General features: G+C 45.9%; 1 protein-coding gene across 1 annotated transcript in view; it reads left to right on the top strand.

Annotated features, from left to right (window-relative positions):
* Positions 1–19,518, top strand: part of LOC144827941 (E3 ubiquitin-protein ligase TRIM39-like) — a 218,548-nt gene that overhangs the window by 39,097 nt on the left and 159,933 nt on the right. Inside the window, exon 2 of the mRNA XM_078686106.1 lies at positions 10,383–10,478. Within this exon, the coding sequence (XP_078542232.1) occupies positions 10,383–10,478 (96 nt within the window). The remainder of the gene's footprint in view (positions 1–10,382; positions 10,479–19,518) is intronic.

Raw genomic sequence — 19,518 nt, 5'->3', positions numbered from 1 at the left:
GAAAGAAGACTGTTCAATAAATCCTTTTACTGACAACGCCCGTCTTTCTACTTTCTCTGCACCTCTGGCGAAACGAAGCATGCATGATTGACTGAGTGAAATATCTATCTAATGGTTCCACGACTCTGAAGATGAGTTTTATCTTGGGGAAACAAAGTTGTCATGTTTATGCGGTTGTCAGAGACTAATCCCTTCTTGTGAATTCGAGAACGTTTCTAGTGACCTCTGAGCTGGCTGGCACACACAATTAATTTAAGTGTATTCGGTAGAGACCTAGTCGACCTATGTCTAAACTACAGGATATACTATTCCAATGCACAGAGACTATTGGGAATATAGGAACTACACTACACCGGTCCTGCCATGAAGTACAGTACTGCTTCTTCCTGGCTTTCCTGCACGCACTCCTTCACCCAGCGGAAGAAAGTGTATAACACAGCTGCCATCCATGGAGTGGGTGCGGGGTGTAGTTGTCGAGTTAGCTCTCAATGCTACAAGCAGCAGTTGGCAGAGCTCCTGGGAAGGTACAGTCACAAATCAAGTTTGCTGTCATCCGAGAGGGCAGCAAGGCTTATCTTTAGGTGAGAACAGAGAACGTAAAAAACAGCTTGGATGCGCTGAATCAATCAATGCTTGTCGTTTTTTTATTGTTTTTTTTTTTAACCTCAGCGCTCGACCAGCGATTGGCTGATCTTTGCAAATGTAGAAACTCGTCACTTGCCAGTTAATGATAACAAGGAAGTTCCATCTTGTCTGATGACACAAGATGCAGCTGTGACTGACTGCGCGAGGCCGGGACGAACACCATCTGACAACAGATGAAAAAGATATAAGGCAGAAAGAAAAGTGGAGGAAGAGAGAGACGTCAAAGAAGCTCTTTTATTCAGATACTGAGAAAAATAAGACAAGGGGGAGCAGTATGTATAGTTGTGCTAAGCAGATGTTTTGGGAGTGACAGAAACATTATTGGTTAGCGGTAAGGGTAGAGAGGCAGAAAGACTGGAGAGAGAGCAGGAAACTAAAGCGAGACTAACAAGCTCTTGGCAATGCGGGGCAGGGGGAGGTGGAGCAGATCCTTTGAAGTCTATTGCCAAGGCTCACAAGCTGACAAATGGTCTGCGATTTGCACGCACCCGGCTCACATGCACTGTAGGCAATCCGTGTTTGGGTGCACTTTTGAAAGCCCTTACTTTAATCTAGCTAAGGCATCCCTAACTGGATGATTTCAGCTAGACCTAAAAAAGTGAGGGTGTTTGTTTAAGCGAAAAGATGTGTTTTAAAGTTTTTCTTCAATACTGCTGGGTCTTGAATGTTACGGAGGGCAAGGGGCAGTGCATTCCAGGCAATAGCGGCCTTCCTTGCCAACGAACTGCCTCCTCGCCTCTGGTATTTGAATCGGGGGACCTGAACAAGGCGAAGTGATGAAGAGCAGAACAGTCTAGAGGGTACATAAAAAGAGAACCATTTTTGAGGTAGGATGGGCTGAGGCCGTGCAGAGCTCGGTGGGCCTAAACCAGTGCATTGAACTTCAACCGTTCCACCATGGGCAGCCAATGCAACGATCGCAGGTGATGTTACACTCTGTTCCTGACAGAAATGCCCAAAAGAAGTCTGGCTGCTGCATCACAGATCTCAAACCGTAATCCCCCCTGTGCAGAAAAGCACAAGGTATGGCTGTTGCAGCCCAGGGATCACTTGACACAAACAGACAGTCCCAATCCCACAGAGTTTGCTGCAGAAGAGCACATGGTGTGTTTGTCACAGTCTTCAAATCACACTTGTACAAGTGAGCTCCTGAGAAGGGTCTGCATAGGAGCACATGTTTCATCTGCTTCTGTCCTAACATTACAGGTTGCACACTTTAGCCCCTACACTAGGGTGTAGAAGAGCAGGGATTATTCACAACACTCTAGAGCAGCCACAGATAACCCTACCAGGAGTGTTTCCTGTATCAGCGCTTTGCAAGGTGAGGGCCTTAGCGCACCGAGGGTTTGAACCCACTGGCCCATAGTTTTCATTGCACCCAGGAGGAGATTGGCTGAGAGGTTTTCCCTTGCTGGGCCATGTTCCCTCCATAGTCTACTTTCTTCTTCGAGTTGGATTGACTGTCGATTGTTCGATATAAAGGGACTCTTCGGAACGAGGGAGGAGTGGCCTGGACCACCTGTGCACAACCAGGGGGCTGGTCTTTAGCAGGAAGGGACGGGAGGTTTATAGACACAGATGAGCCTCGCTCACCCCTCTTTGTCTCTGTTCGCGTTTGAAGCGAAGCACCAAATCCCCACCCACCCATCCCTAAGATACTTCATAGCAGAAGATTTTAGTTTTGCCAAAAATGCTATTAAACACAGATTATGCACAAGTTTAAGGCACCGGCTGCCAAATTGAAATTTATCTAAATTCACTTTGATGTGGGGTAGGGCCTGACTTGAGGTGAGGGGGCCTGCTGGTCAGTGTTGCCTTACAGCTCTTTCCGTGGGTGCTCACATCATGGTGTCTTATTTTGTTGGGAGGCCTATGATCCGCCTTTATCATTGGTGGCTCTCTCTTGTTATTTAACTTCAGTCTAGTAAATTCCTGATATGCCACATTGAAAAGAAAATAATATAATGCCCACAATTAATATATTTTGACAACAGGGCTTATTCACAACATTCCAGAGGAACTGCAGAGAACCCTTCCTGTGAGTATGCTTAGGGATTGTTACACGTGAGTGCACGTGCTACTGGCTGAAAGTACCTATGCGTACTCAAACAATTTCGCTAAACAACCAGGTAAGTGATCCATTGCCCATGAGTCTAAGCGCACATGTGACTGGACTGTGCCTCACTAATTGACCAGAACCACCTTGGTTGCTCCAACATTGCTTCAGGAACCACCCAGAGCTCACATCCTTAGTTCGCTCGTCTGCCTTTACAGTCTAGTTCTGGCCAGCAACCCTACTTTGCTTGAATTGTAATAGGCATCTGTCTAAGGCATCATACCTGATGTCCTGAAGATGATCCCGGCATCTGGAGAATAGGATCGAAACGTCTTCGACTCCTCGCACCTTGACACAATCTTACTTGTTAACGTGTGCTATGGTGCTGTAATGTCTGTTCGTTGGCCTAACAATTGAATTGTGTTATAGGCCTCACTACTTCAATGCCTGAGTCCTTTTCTTTTCTGTTGATAAATGTCCAGCTATATATTTTGTCCTTACAAATGGTCACATTAAATGATTACAACCAGTTGGACAGTCAAAACATAGACATCATTGTATTTCTATGTGAATTACATCAGTAATTTTGTGTGTAAGGGACTGCTGTTTTTGGAAATAATTTGTATCCAAATTGGGCTCCCTTGTCTTTCTAAAACAGATCAGGACCACTTGCAGCATTTCATTTACAGACCCCGGGCACAGGTAGTGCTTATTTACTAGGGACTTACAAGTAAATTATAATGCCGATTGGCTATAAGACAATCTTCCCATGTTTTAAGGAGAGAGCACAGGCACTTTAGCACTGTTTAGCAGTGGTAAGATGTGCAGAGTCCTAAAACCAGCAATACGAATTCAGCAAACAGGAGGGTTGAAGGCAAAAAGGTTAGGGGGAAACCATGCCAAGGATGCCAGGTCTAACGCCTAATGTTCACTGTACTCCTCTTCCTCCTTGCATCTTTCTTTGGCCCCTCTCAGCATTTGCCTACTGAAGGCTTTACTCCTCTCTTTCTACTCACCTTTCTTAGTACATTTCCCCTCTTAGTAAATTCCAAATACGGCAGGGCTACTTCCCCTAGTTCTGAAAATCCACAGCGATTTCTTGGAAAAACCCGCCTACAGCAGTCAGGGACTTCCCCTTGCTTGAATACTGATTTATCCAAGAACTCATGGAGTTTTCAAAGAACTGAGACTCTTTGATGACGTTATCATGTCCAACCATACCTTCCAGGTATAAATATGCCCACATTTGCACAAGCAAACACACAGTGGTTTAGAGCAGTTCGACTATCTACTTGCCCGACGCAGACTGCGTCAGCAAGTGCCGAAGGAAGCCGACCCTCCAGCAGACGCACTGAGAGAGACGCTGTCTTTTCTCCTGCCGAGAAATCAAGCTCCAGTGTTTCCAAGCTTCCCTAGCGGGTTGCTGGGAAATCGAGTCCCAAGACCAGCCTTCTTCATTCTAAACTAAGGTACGGAGCTGATTAGACCCTTAGAGAAATCTTGGACAGATTCTTGGCAAAAAGAATAGTACATTTATGCTACACCTAACTTACTTCTTCCCTCGTACTAAGCTTAGGTTAGGTACACCGGGGTAGGCATATTTAAGAAGCACCAGTTGAGTACTTTTAGCCTCTTTTATTTATGTATGTATTTATCTATGGTTTTGGTCCAATGCGATGCTCTTACAGTATTATTTTATTCTACTATTTATACTGTATGCATTATATTTTACAACCAGTGTTACGATTGTAGCAGTTCAATTCTTATGCTTGAGAAAGAAGACTGTTCAATAAATCCTTTTACTGACAACGCCCGTCTTTCTACTTTCTCTGCACCTCTGGCGAAACGAAGCATGCATGATTGACTGAGTGAAATATCTATCTAATGGTTCCACGACTCTGAAGATGAGTTTTATCTTGGGGAAACAAAGTTGTCATGTTTATGCGGTTGTCAGAGACTAATCCCTTCTTGTGAATTCGAGAACGTTTCTAGTGACCTCTGAGCTGGCTGGCACACACAATTAATTTAAGTGTATTCGGTAGAGACCTAGTCGACCTATGTCTAAACTACAGGATATACTATTCCAATGCACAGAGACTATTGGGAATATAGGAACTACACTACACCGGTCCTGCCATGAAGTACAGTACTGCTTCTTCCTGGCTTTCCTGCACGCACTCCTTCACCCAGCGGAAGAAAGTGTATAACACAGCTGCCATCCATGGAGTGGGTGCGGGGTGTAGTTGTCGAGTTAGCTCTCAATGCTACAAGCAGCAGTTGGCAGAGCTCCTGGGAAGGTACAGTCACAAATCAAGTTTGCTGTCATCCGAGAGGGCAGCAAGGCTTATCTTTAGGTGAGAACAGAGAACGTAAAAAACAGCTTGGATGCGCTGAATCAATCAATGCTTGTCGTTTTTTTATTGTTTTTTTTTTTAACCTCAGCGCTCGACCAGCGATTGGCTGATCTTTGCAAATGTAGAAACTCGTCACTTGCCAGTTAATGATAACAAGGAAGTTCCATCTTGTCTGATGACACAAGATGCAGCTGTGACTGACTGCGCGAGGCCGGGACGAACACCATCTGACAACAGATGAAAAAGATATAAGGCAGAAAGAAAAGTGGAGGAAGAGAGAGACGTCAAAGAAGCTCTTTTATTCAGATACTGAGAAAAATAAGACAAGGGGGAGCAGTATGTATAGTTGTGCTAAGCAGATGTTTTGGGAGTGACAGAAACATTATTGGTTAGCGGTAAGGGTAGAGAGGCAGAAAGACTGGAGAGAGAGCAGGAAACTAAAGCGAGACTAACAAGCTCTTGGCAATGCGGGGCAGGGGGAGGTGGAGCAGATCCTTTGAAGTCTATTGCCAAGGCTCACAAGCTGACAAATGGTCTGCGATTTGCACGCACCCGGCTCACATGCACTGTAGGCAATCCGTGTTTGGGTGCACTTTTGAAAGCCCTTACTTTAATCTAGCTAAGGCATCCCTAACTGGATGATTTCAGCTAGACCTAAAAAAGTGAGGGTGTTTGTTTAAGCGAAAAGATGTGTTTTAAAGTTTTTCTTCAATACTGCTGGGTCTTGAATGTTACGGAGGGCAAGGGGCAGTGCATTCCAGGCAATAGCGGCCTTCCTTGCCAACGAACTGCCTCCTCGCCTCTGGTATTTGAATCGGGGGACCTGAACAAGGCGAAGTGATGAAGAGCAGAACAGTCTAGAGGGTACATAAAAAGAGAACCATTTTTGAGGTAGGATGGGCTGAGGCCGTGCAGAGCTCGGTGGGCCTAAACCAGTGCATTGAACTTCAACCGTTCCACCATGGGCAGCCAATGCAACGATCGCAGGTGATGTTACACTCTGTTCCTGACAGAAATGCCCAAAAGAAGTCTGGCTGCTGCATCACAGATCTCAAACCGTAATCCCCCCTGTGCAGAAAAGCACAAGGTATGGCTGTTGCAGCCCAGGGATCACTTGACACAAACAGACAGTCCCAATCCCACAGAGTTTGCTGCAGAAGAGCACATGGTGTGTTTGTCACAGTCTTCAAATCACACTTGTACAAGTGAGCTCCTGAGAAGGGTCTGCATAGGAGCACATGTTTCATCTGCTTCTGTCCTAACATTACAGGTTGCACACTTTAGCCCCTACACTAGGGTGTAGAAGAGCAGGGATTATTCACAACACTCTAGAGCAGCCACAGATAACCCTACCAGGAGTGTTTCCTGTATCAGCGCTTTGCAAGGTGAGGGCCTTAGCGCACCGAGGGTTTGAACCCACTGGCCCATAGTTTTCATTGCACCCAGGAGGAGATTGGCTGAGAGGTTTTCCCTTGCTGGGCCATGTTCCCTCCATAGTCTACTTTCTTCTTCGAGTTGGATTGACTGTCGATTGTTCGATATAAAGGGACTCTTCGGAACGAGGGAGGAGTGGCCTGGACCACCTGTGCACAACCAGGGGGCTGGTCTTTAGCAGGAAGGGACGGGAGGTTTATAGACACAGATGAGCCTCGCTCACCCCTCTTTGTCTCTGTTCGCGTTTGAAGCGAAGCACCAAATCCCCACCCACCCATCCCTAAGATACTTCATAGCAGAAGATTTTAGTTTTGCCAAAAATGCTATTAAACACAGATTATGCACAAGTTTAAGGCACCGGCTGCCAAATTGAAATTTATCTAAATTCACTTTGATGTGGGGTAGGGCCTGACTTGAGGTGAGGGGGCCTGCTGGTCAGTGTTGCCTTACAGCTCTTTCCGTGGGTGCTCACATCATGGTGTCTTATTTTGTTGGGAGGCCTATGATCCGCCTTTATCATTGGTGGCTCTCTCTTGTTATTTAACTTCAGTCTAGTAAATTCCTGATATGCCACATTGAAAAGAAAATAATATAATGCCCACAATTAATATATTTTGACAACAGGGCTTATTCACAACATTCCAGAGGAACTGCAGAGAACCCTTCCTGTGAGTATGCTTAGGGATTGTTACACGTGAGTGCACGTGCTACTGGCTGAAAGTACCTATGCGTACTCAAACAATTTCGCTAAACAACCAGGTAAGTGATCCATTGCCCATGAGTCTAAGCGCACATGTGACTGGACTGTGCCTCACTAATTGACCAGAACCACCTTGGTTGCTCCAACATTGCTTCAGGAACCACCCAGAGCTCACATCCTTAGTTCGCTCGTCTGCCTTTACAGTCTAGTTCTGGCCAGCAACCCTACTTTGCTTGAATTGTAATAGGCATCTGTCTAAGGCATCATACCTGATGTCCTGAAGATGATCCCGGCATCTGGAGAATAGGATCGAAACGTCTTCGACTCCTCGCACCTTGACACAATCTTACTTGTTAACGTGTGCTATGGTGCTGTAATGTCTGTTCGTTGGCCTAACAATTGAATTGTGTTATAGGCCTCACTACTTCAATGCCTGAGTCCTTTTCTTTTCTGTTGATAAATGTCCAGCTATATATTTTGTCCTTACAAATGGTCACATTAAATGATTACAACCAGTTGGACAGTCAAAACATAGACATCATTGTATTTCTATGTGAATTACATCAGTAATTTTGTGTGTAAGGGACTGCTGTTTTTGGAAATAATTTGTATCCAAATTGGGCTCCCTTGTCTTTCTAAAACAGATCAGGACCACTTGCAGCATTTCATTTACAGACCCCGGGCACAGGTAGTGCTTATTTACTAGGGACTTACAAGTAAATTATAATGCCGATTGGCTATAAGACAATCTTCCCATGTTTTAAGGAGAGAGCACAGGCACTTTAGCACTGTTTAGCAGTGGTAAGATGTGCAGAGTCCTAAAACCAGCAATACGAATTCAGCAAACAGGAGGGTTGAAGGCAAAAAGGTTAGGGGGAAACCATGCCAAGGATGCCAGGTCTAACGCCTAATGTTCACTGTACTCCTCTTCCTCCTTGCATCTTTCTTTGGCCCCTCTCAGCATTTGCCTACTGAAGGCTTTACTCCTCTCTTTCTACTCACCTTTCTTAGTACATTTCCCCTCTTAGTAAATTTTTCACAAATGTAGACAGCTAAAGGCACCTCTCCTCACCCACAGGCTGGTTTCTATTTAAATAGTGTTGCCCACCCCCCTGGATCAGCCGCCCCAAATCCAAACTTCTAAATTCATACACAAACAGAGGCAACAGCAACCAAAATATAACAGACTTTTGTCTCCATATAACCAAGGAAGTCCAGGCTTCTTTTATAGATGAATTCTTTATTCTTTTTCCAGTAAACAGCATAAGACTCAACAAGACAACTAGCACGTTTCGCTGTTCTATCAAAAGCTTTATCAGGGTTTCAATTGTCAAAAACATGTGTTTTATGCTATGAAAACATAGGATGAATACAATATACATTTAAAACATGTGCCAGCTTATTGAGGCAAAATGCATAAAGCAAATCACATCAAATATAGGAAAGAAACAGACCTTACAGAAGCTAAACAATACAGAGCAAATCTATTACATTTGGGTCATAAATGATTTCATAATTCAAACAAACTTAACATCTGTACATATGTCACTTGGTACTTACATCTCGGTAAAGCGTGGCTGATGCTTCTTACTTGGAAAACTGGGGTTAAAACTTACAGATCAAGATATGTGCGAATGGTAAACAAATGCCGTAATCATGCGCCCAAGCTAGGAAAAGCCACCCTCCCTAGTTTGTTATATGCGGACGATTTAGTGCTGCTAAGCCGGTCGCCAATAGGCCTTCAGCATCTTTTGAATTGTACCCATGCCTTCTCGGTAAAGAATGCCCTAGAAATAAACCTCAATAAATCTAAGGTCATGACGGTAAACTACAGGAAGAAAAGGATCCCTTGTTGGTACCTGAACGGAGTAAAGCTCGAACGGGTAGCCACATACAAATACCTCGGCGTCGTGCTGGATTCTAAGAACACGTCTAGGCCTCAGCTCCAGTCCATCCGAGGGAAGGCAATAATGACCCACCTCGCACTGAAATCACTAAAGACTAAACTCCCTGACCTCACCCTTAAACCCTTCCTTGAAATCCTCCGAGCGAAACTTCAACCAACGCTCACCTATGGGAGCGAATCGCTGCATGGGAAGGACGCTGCATTGTTAGACACAGTCATAGCCAATTGTTACAGGGCCATCTTCAATCTTCCCAAATACGCGTCTCCGGCCCAAATTCGTTTAGAATTTGGGGTTGTCAAACAAACACTAGAAAGACGGAGTGCATATGTAACTAACTGGCGCAAGATCCGCGACGCAGACCCTGACTCCTTAAATGCCAGCGTCTGGGAAGAGCTACTCAGATGTCGCACTTCACTGCCTAGGGACTACCTATTTGGATCTCTTGATGTGCTAGGCTTATCCGACATTTGGGAAACTGCCATAGACCACCGGTCCTTCAAAAAGTTGGCAAAAAAATCTGCCCGAATAATCTCGGCAATAGAAGATAAGAAAGACCTAGCCAACAGGGCGCATGGATGGATAACGGTGGGAGATTACGGCAAAATACGGGCACAAGCATATCTTAATATCGGGATGAAAATAAAAATCAAAGAAAAGTTCCTGAAATTGCGCCTTGGAGCTATCCCGATATTACCGCACCTGCCGCCATGGGAGAGAACTCACGCCTCGGCCCTATGCCGCCTGTGTAAATCTGGCAAGGAGGACATCATCCATGTGATATGTATTTGCCCGAGACTAATGGACCTGAGGCTCAAGCTGTTGCTACCGTTTTTTAGATCACATGCCGTTCGGACCTGTAGGCAGGCAGTTAAACTTTGTTTTTCCTCCAGCGATATTAAACTGAATTGTCAGGTTGTGAAGTTCTTTGATTTAATGCAGGAAAGATTCAAGCACACTTGAAAGACTCATTGGGACTTAATAACAACCGTGAATTGACAATAGTAACTGCTGTATTTTAAATAATTTGTACTGTTATATGGCATTTTAAATAATTTGTACTGCTATATGGCGTTTTATATTTTTGTAAAGATTTTAATTAATCATATACAAATAAATATATTACTTACTTACTTACTAAGATATGTGCGAATGGTAATTAAAATGTGAATATGTGGCTGGTACATACAATCTCCATATGTGTGGATCATTATTTAGTGTTTATTATGAAATGATAGACTTCACTTTACAGAGCTACAGTTGTCACTTGTGCTCTTTCCTCTCTGCAGGCGAAGCTCCAGGACTGGCTGCGACGAATGAGGAATGAGATGAGATACATTCTGAAGTCTAAACTCAGGGAAGTGGAACAGTATCACACCATGAGGGTGAGTGGCAGCCTTGAGCCCTGCTAAGTTACAGACCTGTCATTGTGTATATTCAGGTCTGTGCATGAACCTGTGTAGGTAAGAAATGTAGGGAGGCCAAAGGTTCACCTCCAGCCTGGGTTAGGCCTCCATCAGGTAAATCTATTTGTGAGCATGCATTTACCTCTGTCTGTGTATACATATCTGTCTATAGCTTTGTGTATGTTTGAGTGTGGAAGAGTTTGTGAGTATGTGCGTCGCTGAGTCAATTTGTGCATCTGTGTGTGTCACTAGGTATGTGTATGAATGTGTCTGTAATGATCTGTCAGTAAGTCTGGACATGCATATATGTCACTAAGTATGAATGTGTGTATGGATTTGTGTGTGTGTCTTTACACTGTTGTTTGGCTTCCATAATCTGAAATCAAAAATGTCTACTAGAACATTTATTCCAGAATAGTGACTACAATATTGGCGATGTGTGCTTACTGTCGACTTGCCACTAGCCACAGAATATTGTCTTTTTTACATGCCAGTAGATAAGTGGTGTACTGAATGTGATGAGGGGAATCTGCTATTGTACTCAGAATTGAATTGGTGGCCTTTTGCTGTTGAGATTTGTGTTTGTTGACCTTTGTGGAGTTGAGATTATGTCCTAAAGCGTTGTGAAGGTGTCGGGTCAGTTTTAGGTATTTCTAAGCTGTGTCAATTTGAATCTTCTTCGGTGATAGCTGTACTTCTCAAATCATTTCTAATCAAGAATAATTAAAGGTATTGATGGGTTTTGGAGAAATGTTGGGCCAGCTGTGGTCCTGCGTTAGTGATTAGTTCATGTTCTTGATGGGCTTAGAAGATCTGAGATGCAACGTCAGTGATTGTGTAAAACAGCTGAGATCCACTGTCAGTGATTGCTTCATGAGTTGGGCTGCAGCTAGATATAGAAAGCCTTAAAACGGTAATTAGGGAGAAATTAAAATACATAAAAATTGATTAAAAGACACAGAAGTTAGCAGTCTTAAAACAAACATACTCAAAATCCACTATGGAGTCCTCACTGCTATGTAAATTAGAGCTCGCTAAAGAATCTCTTCTACAAATGACATTAGACACAGCTAGATTAACATGGATTGCATTTCTATGGAGAGTATATGAGGGGAACATATTGGGTAAACTGATGTACTAGTTGGTACAGAGAGACCATTTCTAGACTAGCCCCCTGTATCCGAGACTCTTCCAGAATATTGAAAAAGACACTCTTGACATAGCCGAAGTGTTCTCAGACTAATATCGCTCCTTGTATCACTCCAGGCCCATTCCCAAGATTGAGTATCGGTCGCCCCTGATAGGTGACCTTCCCCTTCAAGGTATAGCCACTGATCTCTGGAACAGACTTGAACCTCCACTCTTTGAAGATGAGCTCGCCGGTGCCTTTGCTGGGATGCAAAGCGGTGAGACGCGGGTCCAAATGGATTCCCTATGGAATTCTTTCTGCAGATTGCATTGAAAACGTCGTCTCACCTGCTGTATGTTGGGCAAAGTCAGGTTGAACATATCTTTGCCTGAAGATCTCCAATCAGCTACAATAACAGTTCTACTGAAACCGGGCAACTGCGCGGCAGTTGTCAATTGTATTGGCAAATCTCATTCATTAACATAAGGTCCTTGCCAAGGCATTGGCAAACAGGTTGATGAGGCTAATTGGCTCCTTCATATGAAGAGACCAAAATGGCTTTATGCCAAACAGGACACTAGAGATTGCATCCGAAGAAGTCAGACTGCACTCACAGGAATGCAGGACTTCTCTGTTGCCTGTGCACTAAGGCTTAATAATTTTACAAAGGCCCTTGATTCTCTGGAGTGGTCCTATGCAGCACGTTCTTACTCAATTGGACTTCGGGCTGTATTTTCTTTCATACATAAATTTCTTATATGATTATCAGGTGCCCAGAGTTAGAATCAATGACGTTTTGTCCTCCTCATATGATATTAAGAGGAGAACAAGACCAGGATGACCTCTTTTTTTCCTTTTTATTCTTCCTAACCTTCAAATCTTTGGCAACCTGGAATGGGATGATGGGTTGGTACAATAATTGCAGCGGGATTATGAAGAACACATTTGTAACCGGATCACCTACTCCTATTTTGCGATATCCCAGGTGGATATGTCGGAGTCTTGTGCAAATATTAAATTTATATGAGCAGTGATCGGGACTCCACGTGAACTCGGATTAACCCACCCTGGTCCCACTGTAGGGGGGGACCCAGCTACACACCAGTGGGGTCACGTGCATTGCTACGGCATAAGAATTTAAGTATCTTGGGATACACTTGGCGATGAATCCTGCATGCTAGGAATTAAACCTCGCCCTCCTGAGAGAAAAAATCATAAGTGACGACCATTATGTGATCAAACTACCCCTCAAAATACTTGGGAAGATTAGACTTTAAGATGATCCTCCTTCCTAAACTTCTTTGTACATTTTCCAGACCTATCTCTATGAAACGCCCAAACACGAGCTTGAGAAGTTTTGATCCTATGACATCAGCTTCATTTGTGCAAACATTTGGGTAAAGGGACTACCCAGACTTACACACCGAATGAACCCTTCTGATGGAATGGCGAATGCTACATTTGCTGTTCAGCCCCAAGGTCCCTTTGATCCTCCTCCACATTATAGTGTTCTTAAATGGTGGTGGAAAGTTAGTCGATGGACTAAGTGAGGGTGGATGGTAAACTTGCTTCACAGACACCCTCCAGGCAGAGAACATTTATAAGGAATGATACGAAGTTAGACAATTTCAGAGCACAGGACACTGTTGGCATCGATCAATTAGGCAATGTATGGAAAGAGTCTTAAATAAATGTTACTTTACAATAGCTAACGCTCATTTTTAAAAAATATCTCCAACGAGGTCACACCCTTGATGTCAGCGTACTTAGGGATTGATAGTACTGGAGCACAGCCCATTGGTCACACACCTGCTCACGGGCAAGATTGATTGGTAGATCAAAGGTGTATCATTCCCTCATCATTGGAAAACAGATATAGGTCGATAGGACAAGGCAGATTGGATGAGCCCTCTTTTTGCCCCAAGGGTGATAGCCATTTTCTAAAAACTTCGACTTGTACAACTTTGTCACTTATATAGAATGTGCTACACTGCTGAAGATCTATGGAAGGTGGGTAAATTCTCCCCGGCCTGTACTACATGCTGTAATTAAGTAGATGACGTAGTACTCGTGACCTGCTCCTCAGCAAAAACGAAATCCTTCTGAGTAAGAATCATGAGAGCGTTATCCGAGGTACTTGAAAGGCCGGTCAACTCTTCTCTCGAAGTGAGTTTAGCAGGAAGCTTGGAGATGGAGGGCGGTTTGAGAGGAGACAGTAAATTGATGGAGCTATGCATACTTTTAGCTAAAAGTGATATCACCAAACATTGGAGATGTCACCACCATTATAAGCCTTTTATATGGGTGTGAATGCCCCACCAAACACAGAAACATTTGGGGTCACAGTGTAACTACTTGCACCTAGTTTCCTGGTTACAATGTAACCTACTGCGCGAGTATCTCAGAACACCAAGCAGCACAAAGTAGCTACACATTATATGTGTTCAGATTAGATTATATTTATACATTGTGCAGTTGTCTGGATTGCATACATTCTCATTAGTGTTATATTTGTTATTCCTCAGTTAATGTCTTTAATTTGTTTATAGTTATCACAAATCATCAACAATCTCATGAAACAAATATTTTGAGACAAGAATATATGTGAAAGGAAGTTGTAAGAGAGGATGGTAAGGTGATGGTCTGGAAGAGAGTAGGATGTGTGAATGTGAGGTGAGTTACAAGAAAGTGACTGGAGAAGGTAGAGAGAGCAGGGAGTTGGGATGGAGAGAGATGGGCCATGCATATGAAAAAGTGTGAGAGAGGAGGGTATGCGAGAAAGAGAAACTGAAGAGAAGGATGAGAAAGAGGAAGGTGGGAGAAGCGTGTGATTAAGACAAGGAAGGCAGGAATCTACAGGCTGCCTGAATAAACATGCTAAGATTTGGACAGATTTGTGAGATTATAGAAGAATTGTTGTGGTGGTGATGGGGTTGGACAGAATCTGGGGTGCAGGATATTCCTGTTTGAGGAAGCTGTTATGTAACCCATGTGCTGACCCTGTGGTGAGCTGGTCACTCATATTTTAACGATGTACCTATTACTATTCTGTATGAAAGGCAGGTGGCGGGCGTCAATTGATGTGAATGTTTTGCATGCCTGAGAAATTTCAATAACAATTGTATTATAAATCAAGAAGAGAAAGGAGAAAGGATGTGGAGTGGAGAGGAGAGGATTTAGCAAGTTTTGCAGAAGGAATACTAAATGAAAGCCTCGGCTGCCGCCAGCGGAGGATTTCGTATTACCAGTATGAGGAGAAAATCCGGCTCCTTCGCTTGGGGGCCGTAAGAGTGGTAGAGAAAACTGGGCCATTTTCCAGGGTGGTAAAAATCCTTGCAGTGGTTCTAGGAGGTGAAGAGGAAGATTAAAGTAAGGGGTAGGAGGGAGTAAGACAAGAAATAGTTGGGAGAGCGAAGAAAAAGGAAATGTTAGACAGAAAAGATGTAAGAGAATAGCATGGAAGAGGAGAGGAAAGAATAGAAAAGAGGCAAGTATGAATAAAGAATGTGAGAGTGACGGTTAAGAGACGAGCAAGAAAACAGAAAAGAAGAATAAACATGAGAAGAGATTGAGAATAGAGAGAAATGGAAGTCGAGACGGTAAACACAAGAGAGAACAAGCATTTACAATCCAATAGGTCTCGCAGCATTAAAGTTTGTGTTACTGGCATTGTAAATGACAATGCCTTGCATTCATTTTTTTTTTAAATTTGCAATTGGTATATAAACATTGTTTGTGAATGGTTAGCTGATGTGGTGGTGTCCCCGAGTGATGTGGTGGTGTCCCCGAGTGATGAGTGGTGGTTTCCCCGAGTGATGTGGTGGTGTCCTTGAGTGACGTGGTGGTACCCCTGAGTGGTGTCTCTGAGTGATGTGGTGGTGTCCCCGAGTGATGTGGTGGTGTGTAAGGGTGGGCGTAAAATCCGTTTAGCGGGCGAATTTGCGGATTTTCCGCGATTTCGCGATCCGCGAATCTCGCGAAATCGCGGTAAAATCCGCGAATCAGCGGGGACGAATTTTCAGCCAAGCAAGGGTTACAGCAGCAGGTGCAAAAGTTGAACCTAATTTCTTTGTAACCTTTTACAAAAGGGTTACAAACAAATTAATTTCAACTTGGACACCTGCTGCTAATTGCTTCCTGGCGCCTCGTTGCCTACTTGCAACTATTCTCTGACCCTGCTCTGACCCTTGAAGCAGGGTCAGAGAATAGTTACAAGTAGGCAACGAGGCACCTGTCCTGTCAGGAAGCATTTACAGATATAAAAAACAGGAAGAAGGGAGAGGATGGCAAATACACCCATTTTGAGTTGTCAGGAGGGGTTAAACTAAAAGAGACCTTTACAGCACAATTTTCATATGCATTTTGCTAAAATTAAAAAGCTGTATTTTCTGTAGGGGCAACTCAGGAATCTGGCCCTTCAGAGATCCGGCCTCTCTTTCTTTCTCTCGTTCTCTCTCTCCATCTCTCTTTCCCTCTCTTTCTCTCTCTTTCTATCTATCTATCTATCTATCTATCTATCTATCTATCTATCTATCTCTCTCTCTCTCCCTCCCCCATAAACCACTGCATGGGTAACTTCGCTATGCAAGCGGCTCGCGAAGATGCAAAAATACCCGCGAACACGCAAAAAACCCTGCGAACACGCAAAAAACCCCGCGAACACGCAAAAAAACAAAAATCCGCAAATTCGCACAAATTCGCGAATTTTGCAGATCGCGAATTCGCAAATCCGCAAATTCGCGGATCGCGAATTCGCAAAATTCGCCCATGCTTAGTGGTGTCCCGAGTGATGTGGTGGTGTCCCTGAGTGATGAGGTGGTGTCCCTTAGTGACGTGGTGGTACCCCTGAGTGGTGTCTCTGAGTGATGTGGTAGTGTCCCCGACTGATGAGTAGTGGTGTCCCCGAGTGATGTGGTGGTGTCCCCGAGTGATGTGGTGGTGTCCCCGAGTGATGTGGTGGTGTCCCCGAGTGATGTGGTGGTGTCCCCGAGTGATGAGTGGTGGTGTCCCTGAGTGATGTGGTGGTGTCCCCAAGTAATGTGGTGGTGTCCCCGAGTGATGTGGTGGTGTCCCTGAGTGACGTGGTGTTACCCCTGAGTGGTGTCTCTGAGTGATGTGGTGGTGTCCCCGAGTGATGTGGTGGTGTCCCCGAGTGATGAGTGGTGGTGTCCCCGAGTGATGAGTGGTGGTGTCCCTGAGTGATGTGGTGGTGTCCCCGAGTGACGTGGTGGTGTCCCCCAGTGATGTGGTGGTGTCCCTGAGTGACGTGGTGGTACCCCTGAGTGGTGTCTGTGAGTGATGTGGTGGTGACCCTGAGTGATGCGGTGGTGTTCCTGAATGATGTGGTGTGTGTGGGTGAGGGTGTGAGGGCGAGAGGGTTGTGAGGGTGAGGGGCGTGAGGCTGTAAGGACGAGTGAGCGTGTGTGAGGGTGAGGGAGTGTTAGGGTGACGGGGTGAGTGTGAGGGTGAGGGGGGGAAGAGAAATGCGCTGTTTTAACCTAGCCAATACATATCCGTAAAGAGTGCCCCACCCCACACTTAAATGTAAGTAAAAGTTCTAGGCATCGAGTGAAAAATTGGTCTTGCTTTTTTTTTCATTTCATTTTCACTGGTAGCATATTTGCTTTGGTTAAATGCGGACCCAGGGGCTATTTTAAGATGTTCTTATATGCATATGAGTCGTTTGAATGTGGTGCAGCATAGGTAGTACATTCAATCAATCAATCAATCAATCACAGCATTTGTAAAGCGCGCTACTCACCCGGGAGGGTCTCAAGGCGCTGGGAGGGGGGGATGTTACTGCTCGAACAGCCAGGTCTTGAGCTGCTTCCTGAAGGAGAGATGGTCTTGGGTTCGCCGAAGGTGGGTGGGGAGGGAGTTCCCAGTCTTGGCTGCCAGGTAGGAAAAGGATCTTCCTCCGGCGGTGGCTCTGCGGATGCGTGGTATGGTGGCGAGTGCGTGGCTGGGCGATCGTAGCTGGTGGGTGGGCATGTAGAAGGTCATGCGGTCGTTGAGGTACTTGGGGCCCAGGTCGTGGAGAGCCTTGTGTGCGTGGGTGAGGAGTTTGAACGTGATTCTCTTGCTGACGGGGAGCCAGTGCAGGTCTCTCAGGTGTCCGGTGATGTGGCTGTGTCGGGGGATGTCCAGGATGAGTCATGCGGAGGCGTTCTGGATACGTTGGAGTCTTTTTTGAAGTTTGGCTGTGGTTCCGGCGTAGACGGTGTTCTGTAGTCCAGTTGGCTGGTGACGAGGGCCTGGGTGACGGTCTTCCTGGTTTCAGTGGGGATCCATCTGAAGATCTTGCAGAGCATGCGCAGGGTGTTAAAGCACGAGGATGAGACGGTGTTGACTTGTCTGGTCATTGACAGGGAGGAGTCCAGGATGAAGCCCAGGTTTCGTACGTGGTCCGTTGGTTTGGGAGCGGAGTCCAGGAGTTGTCCCAGGTGGAGAGTGATGATCCCAGGATGAGGACTTCCGTCTTGTCTGAGTTCATTTTGAGGTGGCTGTTCCTCATCCAGTCAGCGACGTCTTTCATCCTTTCGTGTAGGTTGGCTCTGGCAGTGGTGGGGTCGTTGGTGAGGGAGAGGATGAGCTGGGTGTCATCGGCATAGGAGATGATGTTGAGGTTGTGTTGGCATGCGATGGCTGCGAGGGGGCTCATGTAGACGTTGAAGAGGGTTGGACTGAGTGAAGATCCTTGTGGTACGCCACAGATGACTTCGGTGGCCTCAGATCTGAGCGGAGGGAGGCGGACTCTCTGTGTTCTTCCGGTGAGGAATGAGATGATCCACTCCAGCGCTTTCTCTCGGATTCCGATGTTGCTGAGGCGCTTCACTAGGGTGCGGTGGCAGACAGTGTCGAACGCCGCAGAGAGGTCCAGGAGGATGAGGGCCGCTGTTTCCCTGTTGTCGATCAGGGTTCTGATGTCGTCGGTGGCAGCGATTTGGGCGCTCTTGGTGCTGTGGTTGGCCCGAAATCCGGACTGCGAGGGGTCGAGAGATCCGTTGGTCTCGAGGAAGGCGGCAAGCTTTTTGTTGACGGTCTTCTCGATGACTTTGGCCGGAAAAGGAAGGAGCGAGATGGGACGGTAGTTCTTGAGGTCGGTGGGGTCCGCCGTTGGTTTCTTCAGGAGGGCGGTCAGCTCGGTGTGCTTCCAGCTCTCCGGGAAGGTGGCGGTGTGGAATGAGGAGTTGATGGTGTCTCGGAGATGGGGTGCGATGATGGCGTCGGCTTTGTTGAAGACATGGTGTGGGCACGGGTCGGTTGGTGATCCTGAGTGGATGGAATTCATCGTGCGGGTGGTGTCTTGGTGCTGATCGGGGTCCAGTTGCAGAGGGTAGTGATGGCGGGCGTTGGTTGGGTGGTAGTGTGCGTGGTCTGTGCGTCGAAGCTGTTGTGTATGTCGGCGATCTTGCGGTGGAAGAACGAGGCGAGTGAGTCGCAGAGGTCTTGCGAGGGAGTGATGTCGTTTCCGGCGCTGGGGTTGGAGAACTCTTTGACGATGTTGAAGAGTTCCTTGCTGTCGTGGGCGTTGTTGTCCAGTCGTTCTTTGAGTGCCGTCTTCTTGGTGGCGAGGATCAGCTGATGGTGTTTGGGGTGGCGTGCTTGTGGGAAGTCCTGTTGTCTGTGGTCTGGTCGAGTCGCCAGGTTTTCTCGAGGGTGCAGCAGTTCTTCTTGGATTCCTTGAGTTCGTCAGTGAACCAGGGGGTTTTCTTGCTGCCGGGTCTGCTGGGAGGGTTCTTTAGTGGTGCGAGGTCATCGGTGCAGGCGGTCAGCCACTTGGTGAGGTTGCTGGCTGCTTCGTTGGGGTCCGTTGTGCTGGTGGGAGTGTTCTGGCTGACGGAGGCGGTGAGCTGCTCGGCGGTGATCTTGCTCCAGCTGCGGCAGGGG

This window comes from Lissotriton helveticus, chromosome 4_1 (genome assembly GCF_964261635.1).
Source record: "Lissotriton helveticus chromosome 4_1, aLisHel1.1, whole genome shotgun sequence".
NCBI lineage: Eukaryota > Metazoa > Chordata > Amphibia > Caudata > Salamandridae > Lissotriton > Lissotriton helveticus.
This window is presented reverse-complemented; position numbering and strand designations above follow the sequence as displayed.